A 14,452-nucleotide genomic window follows, 5' to 3' on the forward strand; every position below is an offset into this window, starting at 1 on the left:
ACACACACACACACACACACACACACACACACACATGTTCCCTGTGGTGGACACATGTGGAGGGAGGGTTTTTACTGTATGTGAATAGGCTTTTTCTTTTGGAGGCATGCAATTACCCAGAAAAGCAGCAGAGGGCAGCAGAGGGCTGCCTTCCTGACGCCAGTCCTCAGCTTAAGAGAAGACATTATTTATTACATGGAGCTGGAACTTAGACCCACAAAGCCAGAATAGTGGTTCCCTTACAAAAGAACTTAGGGAGCCCAGTTCCCCTATATGGATTTATTAATTCAGTGTCTCCCACCACTCACTGTCACCCACAAACATCATTCAGGCCGCACACCACAAACACACAACACACACATAACATACCACATACATACACACCACACACAACACACACACACAACACATACCACATACCACATACCACATACACCACACACACACACATACACCACACACACACACCGCATACCACATACACCACACACACACACACACACACACACACACACACCACACAGTGCCAGGCCCTTCCTCAGTTAAAAGAGTGGTCCATTTCTAACCTATTCCCTTTTTCTCTAGGTTGTGCCAAGTTCCCTGGTTCAAATGAGATTCTCCGGAGCCTGTTCCCTCATTCCCAGCTCTCTCACTGTAGCTAGCAAACTCCTTGGGGACCTTTAATGCCTACCACTTCTATGAAATTCTTGCCACCAGCAGTAACAGAAGAGGATCGTTGCTAGCTCCAGCTCATGGAACAGGAACCAGGCTTCAAGAGGAAAGAAGAGTGTGCCTAAGGTCACTGAGATTAATGCCTGGAACTGTTCACCATCTGTGGTCCCAAGTCTCAGTAGATAAGCCTGGTGTAAAGGCCAGATAGGTTGATTGGAAGCCTTTTCTCCAGGAATATTTCCTACTATAAACTTCTCTCTCTCTCTCTCTCTCTCTCTCTCTCTCTCTCTCTCTCTCCCCACCCCCCCGTGGCATGTACCCAGAGGTTGCAAGGTTGGGCTTTACCACTTCCTGAGAGCACATGCAGGCTCTTAGTGTACTCAGTACAGCACACAAAACCTTACCAACAAGGAGTAGCTCACATGGAACAATGTGTGGCTGCACAGGTAGATGGGATCTTAGGTTCAACAACACCTGGGCACTCTTGAGTCTCATCCATTCCAAATGCTCACTCCAGCCCCTGAGATTCTCCCACTAGACTCTGCCCTTGATGCCAAAGACACCGTTAACAGATGAGAAAACCACAGCGAATGCTAAGCAGAGGCACAGAAGCTTACAGCAATGCAGGAAGACTGTGCTAGAACAGGAGTCTTCTGGCTGGGCAGTCTTCATCCCTGTCCATAGCAATGCTGGGAACCAGCTGCTGCTTCCTCCTCCCTGGGGTCACTTTTCTACCACTCAGTCCTTCTGCTTCCCAGTGACCTCAAGAGCATCCTCTGGGTAGAGGATGCAGCTGTTGGCATCGCAGCAAAAAGATAGGAAGGGGCTTGGGGAAGCCAAGAGGCAATTCTAGGAAAATAAGAGGCTTCAGCTGCTGGTATCTTTCCAGATGAGCTGCAGATAAAGGTGCCAGGCAACAAAGTCGGTTGTACCGGGTGCAAAAAGTCAGGCTTCAGAGGCAGCCAACCACTGATTTGCTGTGTGTCCCCAGACAAGTCTATTTCCGTCTCTGAACATCAATTTGTGTCATAATTAGGTCAAAGATAACATGCTTATTTGGTGAAGAATCACTTACTGTAGTGAGGCTTGACACAGAAATGTCTTAATACCTAAGTGTTTAAACTTTCTTTAAGTGTTTAAGCATCTCTCTTGCTTCCTCCCACTTAAACCAACAGCAAAGAATCAACAAAGACAATGCCAAACAGAGATCTTGCAGCAAACAAACGTTGTTCTTTCTGTTAAGTAAACAGATGTAGCCCCCGCAATGGGAGCGTCATAAAATCGTGTTTGATGAATGGACAATATAATTAATAATTTACAATCACATTAATGGAGTAGCTGACGTTTGTGGACATTTACAGTGATTGTATCAAGCACAAGGCATTGGTACAGCTACTCTGTGGGCTAGGTACAGTCAAGGCCAGCTTGACGAGTGTGTAACCAACACAGGTACACAGAGGACCTCATACTCGGGCCTTATTGCTCCGTAGTGGCCATCTCGAAATTCAGACTCATTGTATCTGGGTGTGCTCTGTGTGTGAAAATAAAGGAGTGTGCACAGGGTTATTTAAAGCCTCCCCTCACACAGAGACTTGCCACTTGTCAACCTCTAAACTTCCACCTCTCTGAGATGGATTGGCAGGTGCCTGCCTGTTCTCTGCTCCCCAGCCGCTCCCATCTTCCTGATTCTGTGGGGCCTCACTACAGGAACAGGAAGAGAAAGGGAGGGTGTGTCTGCCCAGTCATAGGACAGGGTCCTATAGCCATCCACCCTCTGTGTGCATTTCATATCACCAGGACAACATTAAACAGAGAACAATAAACTTATTATCAGAGAAAATTATAGTAAGAGGAAAACTTATCTCCCTGCCTTTTTAACTAAACCTGCCTGAAGTGAAAATGCATTATTCCTCACAAATTATGTACCTAATCATGAGTTCTGTTCATTGAAAGTACTTGACAGAAATAGATACTGAAGTTCAGAGCGGCTCAGTGATTTGTCTAAGACCACACAGCTAACAAGTAGCAGCATTCAGACAAAGACATCGGTACTGGGAAGAGGGTTCTAAAGTCTTGAAGAACTGCAGCTCAGGAATTAGGAGCCCTGCATCCAACTTTGTGACCAGAATCCTGGGCACGCTGCCCATTCTCATCTTTCCCAAATGAATGTCCTCCAGGGAGTCCTGCAAGGTAGTACAGCTCTCAGGTGTGGCTTTAACTTGCTCAGGCTGTGATTTTGATAGCAATGATCTTGCCGCTCCCTGCGCCCCCCCCCTCCACACACACCCCATGAGAACTCCCAGAAGCTTGTAGATAACAGTCACCCACCCTACGTGATGTCGTGGCATTTAAAGAATTTTCATGCCACTCCTCCATCATGCCGGTGCTGAGATGAGCAAGGAATATTAGCATTGCCGTTTTCTAGACGAGAATGCTGAAGCATCAGAACCAGCACACTCATTGCTTCTCAGGCGAGTTTTAAATGGGTCAACAGGGATCCAGAGGATTAGGGTAACAACATGGGCATCCCCAATGGAGAAGCAGGCATCACCTCAAAAGTCCCAGTGAAGCAGCGCCGCATGGGCCCCTCGGGAGCCCTGGCCTTGATGGTGTTGGCTTGGTCCTTGGACTAGAGGGGTCCATCCCTGAGAAAATAGACCAGAGAAACAGCCAAGTGCTCCTGAGAAAAAGATCTACCAGGTATACAGTGCTTAGAGGGTGATTCAGCATCCGGGGAGGGGGGGGATGTTTGCCCAACACTGAGGTGTGGTCTCCAGAACAAAGATAGACAGAAGACCAAACCGGCAGAGACACCAAATGCAGACTCAGCAGAAAGACCAGCTCCACCAGCAGTGAGGGTGGAGGGTGGCGCATCCTTGGCCCTGCCCCCATTGAGCTGAGATACTCAGCCACTGTTCCCTTGGTATGGATGTAGCATCTACAATAGAAAGACCTCCCACCATGAATAGGTACCTCGATTGCCTGTGGATTATAGTGACCATAAACAAGATGTGTCTATGAAACGGTTTGTGAATTTGGTAACCTCATCTTTCCATTTCCAGCCCACCAGGAAAGCACCAGGGCAGATCTGACCAGTAAAACTGTTTGTGATGATAGAATGATATGAGACCGCGCTTTCCTATGGCCACTAGCCACATGTGTCTACTGGGTAAGGAGCCAGTGGTGCCAAGGGAACAAATAGGACAAAGCTAAATGGGACAATTACCTGTGCATTTGGCATATGTAGTTTGTAGCTTCTGTGCTTGGTTGGAGCTGCTCTAGAAACAAGAAGGGACAATAAAAATGGATCATCTATACCACAACTCCAGGTTTCAAAGGCATCAGCCACTGTCTCCGGCAAAGTAGATGTTTATTTCAGGTACAGAGTTGGGAAACAACCCCAGGAAAGTCCAACAGCTGTCTTCCAACAGAGCTGGAATTGCAGACAGGATTAACTCTCATGATTCCAAAGCTCTCTCCTACCTCTGCAGTACTCTGTCCAGCGCATATCTAACAGGTGGTTGTAATTAAGTGCTTACCACTGGGTTCGACACTTAAAGACAAATCAAGACACACACCTGGGCTTTAGGAGGGCTTCCTCAGGCAAAGGCAGTGTGCAGCTGCCACGGTGANAATATAGGGATTTAAATCACTTTGGTTTCCTTCCAGGTAGCTCAACGCACCATGTTATAAATATCATTGACGTCTGCTGAGTTTCCAGTTTATATTTTAGGCCATCGTTCCTGCCCAGAATTCCCTATGGAAATACCAAGCGGCCTACTGGGTTTCTAATTTAAATATTAAATCATCGGCTTCTTGACCTTGTCCCCAAACCTTCCCCCTTCTCCACAAATGGCAGGGCTCTTCTCACAGCACCATTCCAAACTTCTAGGGTTGTCCATGGCTCCTTTTTCTTTTATAAAAACATTCTTTCATCTAATCCACCGACAAATATCTTTAACTCTATCTGCAAGAAGCAAACAGAATACTGGGTATCCCCACTACTGCCACTCCACTGTCCTCTTCATCTCCACCCAGACTGAAGACATACTTGGATCCCTCTCTTTTTGTTGTTTATTTTTCCAAACAGTAGCCAGAGTCATCTCTTTTTTAATTTTTTTACTTATTTTATGTGCATTGGTGTTCTTCCTGCGTGTATGTCTATATGAGGGCCTTGGAGCTCCTGGAACTAGAGTTACAGACAGTTGTGAGCTGCCATGCAGATGCTAGTAATTGAACCCAGGTCCTCTGGAAGAGCAGTCGGTGCTCTCTTAATCCCTGAGCCATCTCTGCAGCCCCTAGAGTCATCTTCTATAAACTGAAAATTCAGAGTATGTTCCTCAATGGTTTCTCAAACTCCTTCTACAAAACCCCGCAAGATTTACTTCCTGATGATGTTTCTGTAACTTCATTTCCTATCACTTTTTTTTTTTTTTTTTTTTTTTTTTTTTTTTTTTTTTTTTTTTTTTTTTTTTTTTTTTTTTTTTTTGCCAACCCAGGTCTTTCTGAGCACTCCTTCATGATACCGTTTTACTTACTCTCTGGCTTCCTGAGGACCTATGCCCAAAAATTCCTTCATCAGAGACAACAGGCATGCCTCACCCTATCTTATTTGGGTTTCCTTCATAATATGCATCCACTTCTAAAGTGTAATATGTGTGCCTTTTGTTGCTTTCATGCTCAAATACAAGCTGGAGCAGATGAGCAGATAAAATAGAAGAAGCCCAATTGAATTTAAATTTCAGATAAACAAGGAATTATTTTTCAATATGAAGTTGTCATAGATATTGGAGGGCTCTTATAATTAAAAAAAAAATAGCTAAACCAGGTGTGATGATGCATGCCATTAATCCCAGAACTCAGGACCAAGGCAGGCAGATCTTTGCGAGTTCAAGAACAGCCTGGTCTACATAGCTAGTTCTAGGGCAGCCAGGACTACATAGAAAGCCTCTGTCCACCCCACCCACCTCCCCCAAAAAATCACTGTTTATCTGGTATTGGAAGTTTACTAGTGTTCAGTATTTTATTTGCTAAATCTGGCAACTCTATACAGAAAGGCAAACACATTGGTTATTGTGTTTATGGCAGCATCCCCAGAGCTAGAACAGTCTCGATATTTCACCACCAGTAAATATTTATTGCATGGATGGGTGGGTGGGTGGATAGATGGATAGATGGGTGGAGGGATGGATGGAAGGATGGATGAATTATTCAACTGGGCCATTAAAACAATGAGCCTAAAGAACCTAAGAGTAAGAGGGATGGAGTCTTTGAAAAACTTTTCAGAAGGTGGAGCCTCGGGTGCCAGTCCCCGCCCCTGCTTCTATGCAGGCAAAACTCTGACTCGGCCGAAAGCAGCTGCGGTCAGCCGCGGTCCGACAGGGGCGGGGCCTACTAACTGTGGCTCCAGACCCAGCACGGGCCAGAGCCGCGGCCCCTTTAACGTTCCACCTCCCCAGCACCACACGCGCCCTCCTGCGTGACGTCACCAAGGGGCGCCCAATGGGGGCGCGGCTTACTGGCAAGCCTTGCCCGGGGCCGCTGCCAAAGGGGAAGTGAGCTAAGACTGGAGCTATGGCTCGGGTCTGGAGCCTGCGGCGGCCGCCGCGGCCAGCACGTCCTGAGAAGTCGCGACCGGAGCAGGGGCCGGAGACGCGGCTGGACTGGCCGCGTCGCGTGTGAGTTGCGGAAGTCGCCGGTGGCGGCGGAACACTTCAGGCTGGCCGAGCGGTGGTCACCCCTCATCACTGCGCCCCCTCTAGGCCCTAGCAGCAGGGCTCCCGCTCCTCTCGCGCGGGTCTCTACAAACTCAGGACAGAAGCCACGGGAAGGTGATCATCCCGAATCCTAGTGGGCGTCCCGGCCTGGGAGTTCTCTAGGCGCCCAGGCAGTGACAGGCGCTCTCCTGTCACCACCTCTCCAGTTAAGGATCAGCGAGTTCCCACTGCCTACTCTGCAAAGTCTCCTCTCCTCCCATTCAAAAACAAGTTTATTTTCCTTCTGCATTGGGAATCTTGTCCCAGAGATCTAAAGTACCTTAGTTTTGTGTATCTTTCTCCCGCTTTCTGGAGCACTCCTAGAAATATTGGTTGCCTACACGACTTAGAATCTCGTGCTTGACTTAGCGGGTTGTTTTGTTTCGTTTTCCTTTTGACAGGTACTAGTTTCAGAAATTTATCCATTTGGATCTCCAGTTCCTTGGCCATCTCTATGTAACTTCCCCCCATCCACCTGAGTCCAATTTCCTCCGGGCTCCATTCTCCAGCCCTCAGTAGATCTGGTCAGTCCCACCTCTGGGTGGGAGTGATCAGGGGGCTCAGGCCCAAGATTTCCAACCCTGGAAGGCAGCTCCAAGTCAGCGAGAGAGTTGGGTGTTGGTTACGAACCTGGCAGCTCAGGAGTGGGCCCGCCACTCACCCCCCACAAAAAGATGAAAAAGCGCAAAGAGCTCAATGCGTTGATCGGCCTGGCTGGTGACAATCGGAGAAAGAAGACCAAGCAAGGCTCAGGCAGCCACCGCCTGCTTCGCACTGAGCCTCCTGACTCAGACTCGGAGTCCAGCACAGAGGAAGAGGAATTTGGAGCAATTGGAAATCGTTCTCGTTTTGTCAAGTGAGTGTAGCAGTGGGGAGGGCTGAAATGGGCAAAAGGCATCTTGCACTACTACCAGACGGGCAAATGGATGAGAAGGAGAGGGGAGTCCCTTGGAAGAAAAAAGGAAGTAGGCCCTGGAAACCAGGAAGAAAGGATGTTGGACAGGGCAAGTGCTAACCCTAAATAAAGAGTAAGCAGTCACTCTAATGTCTAACAAGAGTTTCAAATCTAGGGTGGAAATGTGAACCTGGGGAATGGGCTCATAGCCCAAGAAGGAATTAAAAGGTTACTCATGGAGACAGAGCAGCAGAGAGGCTCTTGGGACTAGGCATTTTTAAAAAGTAGGTCAAGGGACCTTAAGACCAATACTCGTTTTGTGTTTCTTAATGAGTTCTTAATATCTAAATATTGGTGATGGGAGAATATGGTGAAGGACTTACTGTTGAAAGTGTGAACCTTCCATACATAATACCGGGGTGGGGGGGAGCAGTCTTTTTTCCCAAACCAGTTTCAGGTAGAGCACTAAACAAATGAGCTTTGAGGATTGGGGGATTAAGAGGTCAGTTTGTGAGGCAGCTGAAGGAAACCTCAGCCATTTGGACCTGTCAGAGAGCAAACTAAAAGCCAAGGGAGTCCACTGGGGTGTAGAGACCAGAGTTAGGCAGAGGGCTTGGGTGCTACAAGATTTGTGATCTTTTAGCGGGCTCAGAATCTGTGTGCTTTTGTTAAGACTTTGGTTAGTTAAGGACCTCTCCAAGTTTGTGTTGTGAAGGTCATCTGATGAAGTGTGAGTCTCGAAAGTTGCCCTGCTGCCTTAGTTTAGAACTGAAAGCTAGATGAAGTTTGGTGTGAAATCTAGTGTGCTTCTATTTCTGTCCTCCCAAGGCAGTTAAGTTAAAGAATATCAGGTGTCCACTTAAGCCAGCAGATCTGGTTTCTCTCATTCCATTTGCAGTAAAACTTGGTCAAGAGTTTGTGAAGTTTCAATAAATGAGGCAAGGTCTCCTGGGCTAAGTGAGCATGTATTGGGGAATGAGGGGGTGGGAGGGGATAAATTACAGTTCAGGGATAGAATTCCATAGAACCACTCATTTTTACCCTTCTTTCTGTCCGATCTTTCTTTTTATCTTATTACTACTAGGGACTGAGCTAGGTTCTAGTAGTAGGCATAGAACTTGGCAATCCCTCCTCCTTAGACTCCCAGGTACTTGGATTGCAGATGGGCCACTGGGCCCTTCTTGTCATTTACACTTCTCAAACCGAGTTCTGCTCCAAAGACCACCTTCCTGAATTGTCAGCAGTGATCTAGAACCTGCAAGCTCTTCCCATGACCCCCGGGAACTCCCTGTTTCCTGTGCAGTTTGAAACCTTTGTACCCAGGAGAACTTTTCACGGATCATATTCGGTCATTTCCAACCTCCTCCTGTTAGACGCAGTGTGTTATCCTGTGATCCCTGGTAAATTCGTTGGTCATTCATTAGAGAAGATAATCGCATAGCAACAAACTGTTGCTAATAAAGCTGTTCTCACAGCTCCCTTCTCGCTCACGGGTGAATGTGTTCTTCCGACAGGGGAGACTATGTCCGATGCTGCAAGATCTGCTGTCCCCTCTGTGCCTTTGTCATCCTTGCAGCCTGTGTTGTGGCCTCTGTGGGCTTGGTGTGGATGCAAATGGCTCTCAAGGAGGATCTGGATGTCCTCAAGGAAAAATTTAGAACAAGTAAGTAGTGGTCAGGTTCTTTTCAAGTCTTGGGAAAAACTGGCCCATGCTGAATGAGGAGTTTGCCCATTCTGGTAAGCAGTTGTGCATCTTGTTCTGTACACGAGCTTAACTGTCGGCTTAACTGTAGTAACACTTACTTGCTTTTCAACTCATAAACAAACCCAGTGGTTATGTACCATCTGACAAGTAGCGTCTGAAATTATGACACTGCAGTTAACTCAATGCAAAGGGGAGCAACTGTAAACCAGAAACCTGATTATACTCAACCTACAGCCTAGCCCCAGGTACAAAGTGGCTGTTGAAATACCACAGTTTCCTTCTACCTCACAGAGCCAGCAATTAAAATGTGGAAGCATCTGTCAGGTGACTTCCTCTTTCAAAACACTGTGTAGGAACATAGGAGTGGACAACATTTCTTCTAAGAGCCACCATTTATGAAGTGTCTGCTTGTGCCAATTGACAAGTAAATTGTTCCCCAAACAGTCCTCTGACATAGGCAGAGGACTGTTTTTTGCTCTCCCCACTCCCCCGTGTGTGTGTGTGTGTGCGTGCGTGCGTGCATGCGTGCCCGCGCACACAGGCCTGTGCAGTGGTAAAGATGAGAATTACTACTTGTGTTCTTAGAAGAGGAAGCTGGCTGGGCCAAATGGTTCAATAGGTATAGACACTTGCTGGCAAACCTGAGTTCATTCTCCGAGATCCACCTGCGCTGGAAGGAGAGAACTGACTCTTGCAAGTTGTCCTCTAACTTCCACAGACATGCTGCGGCATGCACATACATACATACATACATCCGTACACACATATATACATACATAAATGTATGTTAAAAACAAACAAGCTGCCGGGCAGTGGTGGCACACACCTTTAATCCCAGCACTTGGGAGGCAGAGGCAGGCGGATTTCTGAGTTCGAGGCTAGCCTGGTCTACAGAGTGAGTTCCAGGACAGCCAGGGCTACACAGAGAAACCCTGTCTCAGAAAAACAAAACAAAACAAAACAAAACAAAAAAAAACAAGCTTAGAGAAGTTAAGTAGGTTGTTTAGCAATTAAGTGTATAGAGCTGAGATTTATACCTGGTCCTCTTGCCCTTTATGCCCAAGTCAATATCTATAGCCACTGCAGTACTGCAGTACGGTTCCAGTGCCTGTAGAAGCTTCACAAGTGACTACAGGTGGCCACAGATTCCTCTGTATCAGCTGGGGTCAGTAGTCTGAAGAGCTTAGGAGCTGTTGGAAGGGCTGGTTTTCTACATGTGTGTGTTTTGATGTTTGAGCTCAGAGCAAGAACTAATAATAGGTAGCCAGGAGGCTTCTTTCCACAGGACGATGGTTTGTGGCGTCTGCTCCAAGGAGGAAAAGTTGCAAATACCATGAAGACCACCATCTTTAAAGTTTTAGGGAGCATTTGATCCTTTGAAGTATATTGCACATTGCTGAAGAGGTGCACTGATCATAACAGTTCTGACCTTGAACCCAGCACAGCCAGTGGACAGATTTGTCTCATGAAGGGGTTTGGTTAAGAGACTTTTCTACTTACAAAATATCATATATTCTAATTACAAAGTTCAGTTTTATAAGTCCAAACTACTTTTTTTTTTTTTTCTGAAAGACATGTTTGTGTAGTGGTTTCAACCAGGTTTAACTAACAAATTTTGTTCTTTTTTAACAATAGTGTAATTTTTGGTTCTAGACTTAAAGAATTAATTTCCTAAGCTAAGGAACCAGTTTCAGTTTAGTCACAGACCTCAATGGTAATAGCACACCAGCAAACTGACCACAGGCTTCCCAGAACTGTCACTGTAAAACTGGAATTTGAGCTTTCACTTTTCCTCTTAAGCCTAGAAAATCACAACCTCCTGAGGCAGGAGGATCAGTCAGCTTTTCTTAACCTACAGCCATTCAAGCTTTGAAGGTGACAAAGGTCAGCTACTCCTCAGAGTTTATCTCTAGTGACAGTGCTTTAAAAATCTTTTAATATTCACTTTGGTTTTCTTCTGACTTTCTGGTCCAGAGTTGGGACTGAGTAAGTCCACAGTTGTTCGTCAGAATCATCCTGATGTATATGGTTGAATCAAAGTACAGTACAAAAAAGGATGTACACCCTGTAGGGTTTCTCTCTGTGTAATTCTTGTTTTTGGAACATTGCAAATATTTTTAAGCTTGTATTTTTTGTATGTAAATAATAATCATAACTTGGAAACAGTGTTGAACTGTATGTTAACACTGAGCACACCTTTCTGCCCTATGAATTCTCCATAATTAGTTGAGCTTCTTGTGACCTTGTTTTGATCACATACAGCAATTATATGTTTATACATTTTATACATTGCTCAGTTCTGCCCTCTAGCGATTCCTTCCTGCAGCTATGCTGGGCCTGTATTTACAGGATACCTTAGCTGGCCTTCCCAGGGATTTCTTTGTTGGAAAATGTAAGACATGTAGTAGGCCTGACAGACAGTTGATAAATACTTGATAAGCATTTGTTAATGCCAGTTCCTAAAAATAGTATATTCAGGAGATCCCACTCCGTCCATACACCTGGGCTGTGGGGGCCAGCTTGCTATTGAGGAAGATTTTCCTGTAGCCAGAACTGCATTTGTCATCCACCTGAATAAAGCAGGTTTGGAATTGTCAATCTGATTGTGTTGTTGGTTTTGCTTTGCCACGATAGAAATGTCAGTGGCCACTGAGATCATTCAGAGGACAAGGGCTCTTACCACCACGCCTGATGACCTAAGTTCAGTCTCTGGAGTCCATGTGGTGTGAGGAGAGCCACTCTTGTGAGTTATACTCTTATCTCTGTGTCCATGTTACAGCACACAGACACCACCAGCACCAAGCACATGCACACATAAGCGCACACACAAGAAAGAGAAAGAAAACAAAGACAAGCAAGGACTTCCCGAGGGAGGAAAGGCGGTGGTCTGACATGCTCAAGCCAGACTGCTGTGGACTGCTTGCTTACTAGTTTTGGTTTCAAAAAAAGGAAAGAACGGTTATCTTGACTAAGTGGAGTAATTTTACTACATTTAAATAATCATATTTTAAAAACTATGCTTTTACTTTAAATATATCTCAATAAGTTAATTTTTATTTCTTCTTAATCTAATAAAACAGTGGAACTTATCAGCTCAGATAAGACCACCTGCCTGCTTGACTTGAATGCCTTTTGAGAAATCAGAGCCTCTTGTTCCTCATTTCAATAATTTTTCCAAGGACCCCTGAAGAACAGGAGTGCTGGGAGCGATGCCTAAAGTGGGAAGCAGGCTTATTCATGGCTTGCTTTTTCTTTGCAGTGAGAAGTGACTTGATCCTTGAATTCAAAGACCGGCTGGCCTTCAAAATACTTTTTTAAAAATGCATTGCCTGTATGTTTGTATGTATGAGAAGATTGGGTCCCCCTGAGGTGGAGTTACAGACTCTTGTAAGCTGCCATATGGTCCTGAGAATCAAACCTGAGACATCTAGAAGAGCAGCAGTGTTCTTCACTACAAAGCCATTTCTTCAGCCCCCTTCCCTTTTTTGTAATGATGTATTTTTCTGTGTGGGTATTTGCCTCGATGTGTCTGCACTGTGTAGATGTAGTACCCCAGAGGCCTGAAGAAGGTGTCAGGTTCCCTGAGCTATAATTACAGACATGTGAGCTTGCTTGTAGAGTCTAGGAACTAAAACCCAGGTCTTCTGGAAGAAGAAGAGCACTTCTAGAAGAGTGTGCTTAACCACTGAGCCCCTGGCCTTGGAACTTAATTCAGTATTCTTTTTCCAGAAGCATGTATTTTAAAAGACTTCCACAGTCATCCAAAGCAAAATTCTATCTCCAATATTTCCTCTCTGTCAGTGATGAAGCATTAGAGAAAAGGGGAAGCATTTAAAAGAGATGGAAAGTACCAACCAGTCAGGCATCTCCTTTTCTGGTCAGCCAGGGAAAGTAGAGGTTTGATTTGATGTTTTATATAAAATGTTAGATGCTTTTGTGTGACTGTGCTACAAAGATGTATCACTGACATCTTAAGCATCCTAAAAGAGTGTTGGTCCTGTGAGCGCCTTTTTTGACTGTTTGCTCTCATTTCTCACTATAAAATTAGAACAATCACATAATTCTTTCTGAGTCTATATTTTCTTACCCACCCATGACACATGAAGATGTATTTTTGCCTTAGAAGTGCTTTGGACATTACTCATGTTATAGGAATCCTCCCTTCACCTCTAGACAGGGAACTTTAGGGTCTTTCTATACAGTGGTGTCAGGTAGAGGACTGGCACACAGTAGAGGCTCAGGAGTATGTCATTTGGTGATAATTACATCAAAATTCATTATAAATTAGGGGGGCATTGTATGAATGCAAACATAACTGTTGACATAGGTATGTTGTGTTTGAAGAGTGTATGTAGAAATTTCATTTCCTAATCATAAAGATGGAAAAAATGAGAACTAGGTAAGTTCTTTTGAGATTCAACACATTAAATTTTAAATGAATCGCTTTCCCTGGTGAAAGAACATGAATAAGTAATTGTAAGTTGTTTGTTTGCCATACTTCCATTTACGTAACAAAAGTGCCTCAGCTTGGCTTGTCTCTCCTAGAAAACCCACATCAGATAATGATTAGGATCCTCTCTTGGCTCATAGACTCCTCAGGATCCCGAGTGTCCTCAGGGCTTGCTAGCATCATGTATGTATTAGTTAATAGTTGTAACTCAGGTTATTTATGTCTCTGCCTTACTTCTTTTTCACTTCTAAGTCCTATTTATTGCATATAGACTTCAGGAAAGAGACCCTCCATGCTGATGGTGTTTGACCACCTGAGTATGGAAAGCATTCATGGGATGGCTTTTCTTTACAACCTAGCTGAAACTCTATAAGCAATTCAGTGACACAGAGCTGCATTCGTTAGAATGAGTAATGAAATGTCCTCACTGACTGAGATGGATATTTTCTGCAAACCATGTGTAAATCAAATGCTACACTAAAAGCACTCAGGAAAGCCTGTTATTTAGAATACAATCCTATGGCAGCAACTTTTGAAAAATAATGAAAGTATCTAATTTCATATTGTGAATTGTTCCGTAGTGGGCTTGCTAAAAAGTATATTGCCACCACCTTCGGTTTTTGTGAGGCCTTGTTATTGTTAAGTGTGCTTGCTTGTCTGACGTTTTTACTTTCTGAGTTTTCTTTGTTGGATTGCAGAGGAGAGTGATGTACTGAGACATGGTCGGGAGGTCAGCAAAGACCAGGTTTATTTAGTAACAAGTATTTACCAAGTGCTTAAAATGAATTCTAAGTGCAGACCATACAGAAATGGACAAAACCAAGTCATGGAGATCACATTTTAGTAAATTATTTTATAATTTACTGTATGCCAGTTTGGGGGCTCAAAACACTGTCTCTCTCTCTCTCTCTCTCTCTCTCTGTGTATGTGTGTCTGTGTGTGTGTGTGTGTGGGTGTCTGTGTGTGTGTGTGTG

At 44.9% G+C, this 14,452-nt stretch overlaps 1 protein-coding gene across 3 annotated transcripts in view; it reads left to right on the forward strand.

Moving 5' to 3' along the window:
• Positions 1–6,199: 6,199 nt before the first annotated feature.
• The window catches only part of Efcab14 (EF-hand calcium binding domain 14), a 38,821-nt gene continuing 30,568 nt past the window's right edge, over positions 6,200–14,452 (forward strand). The window contains exons 1-3 of one of the 3 annotated variants that reach the window (XM_021160114.2): positions 6,234–6,503; positions 6,830–7,284; positions 8,838–8,986. In XM_021160114.2, coding sequence (XP_021015773.1) covers positions 7,103–7,284; positions 8,838–8,986 — 331 coding nt within the window. In that variant the 5' untranslated portion in view covers positions 6,234–6,503; positions 6,830–7,102. Of the gene's footprint in view, positions 7,285–8,837; positions 8,987–14,452 lie in introns of all 3 variants that reach the window. The other 2 variants (XM_029476139.1, XM_029476140.1) reach the window with 2 other exon arrangements.

Source organism: Mus caroli, chromosome 4 (genome assembly GCF_900094665.2).
Source record: "Mus caroli chromosome 4, CAROLI_EIJ_v1.1, whole genome shotgun sequence".
Classification (NCBI taxonomy): Eukaryota; Metazoa; Chordata; class Mammalia; order Rodentia; family Muridae; genus Mus; species Mus caroli.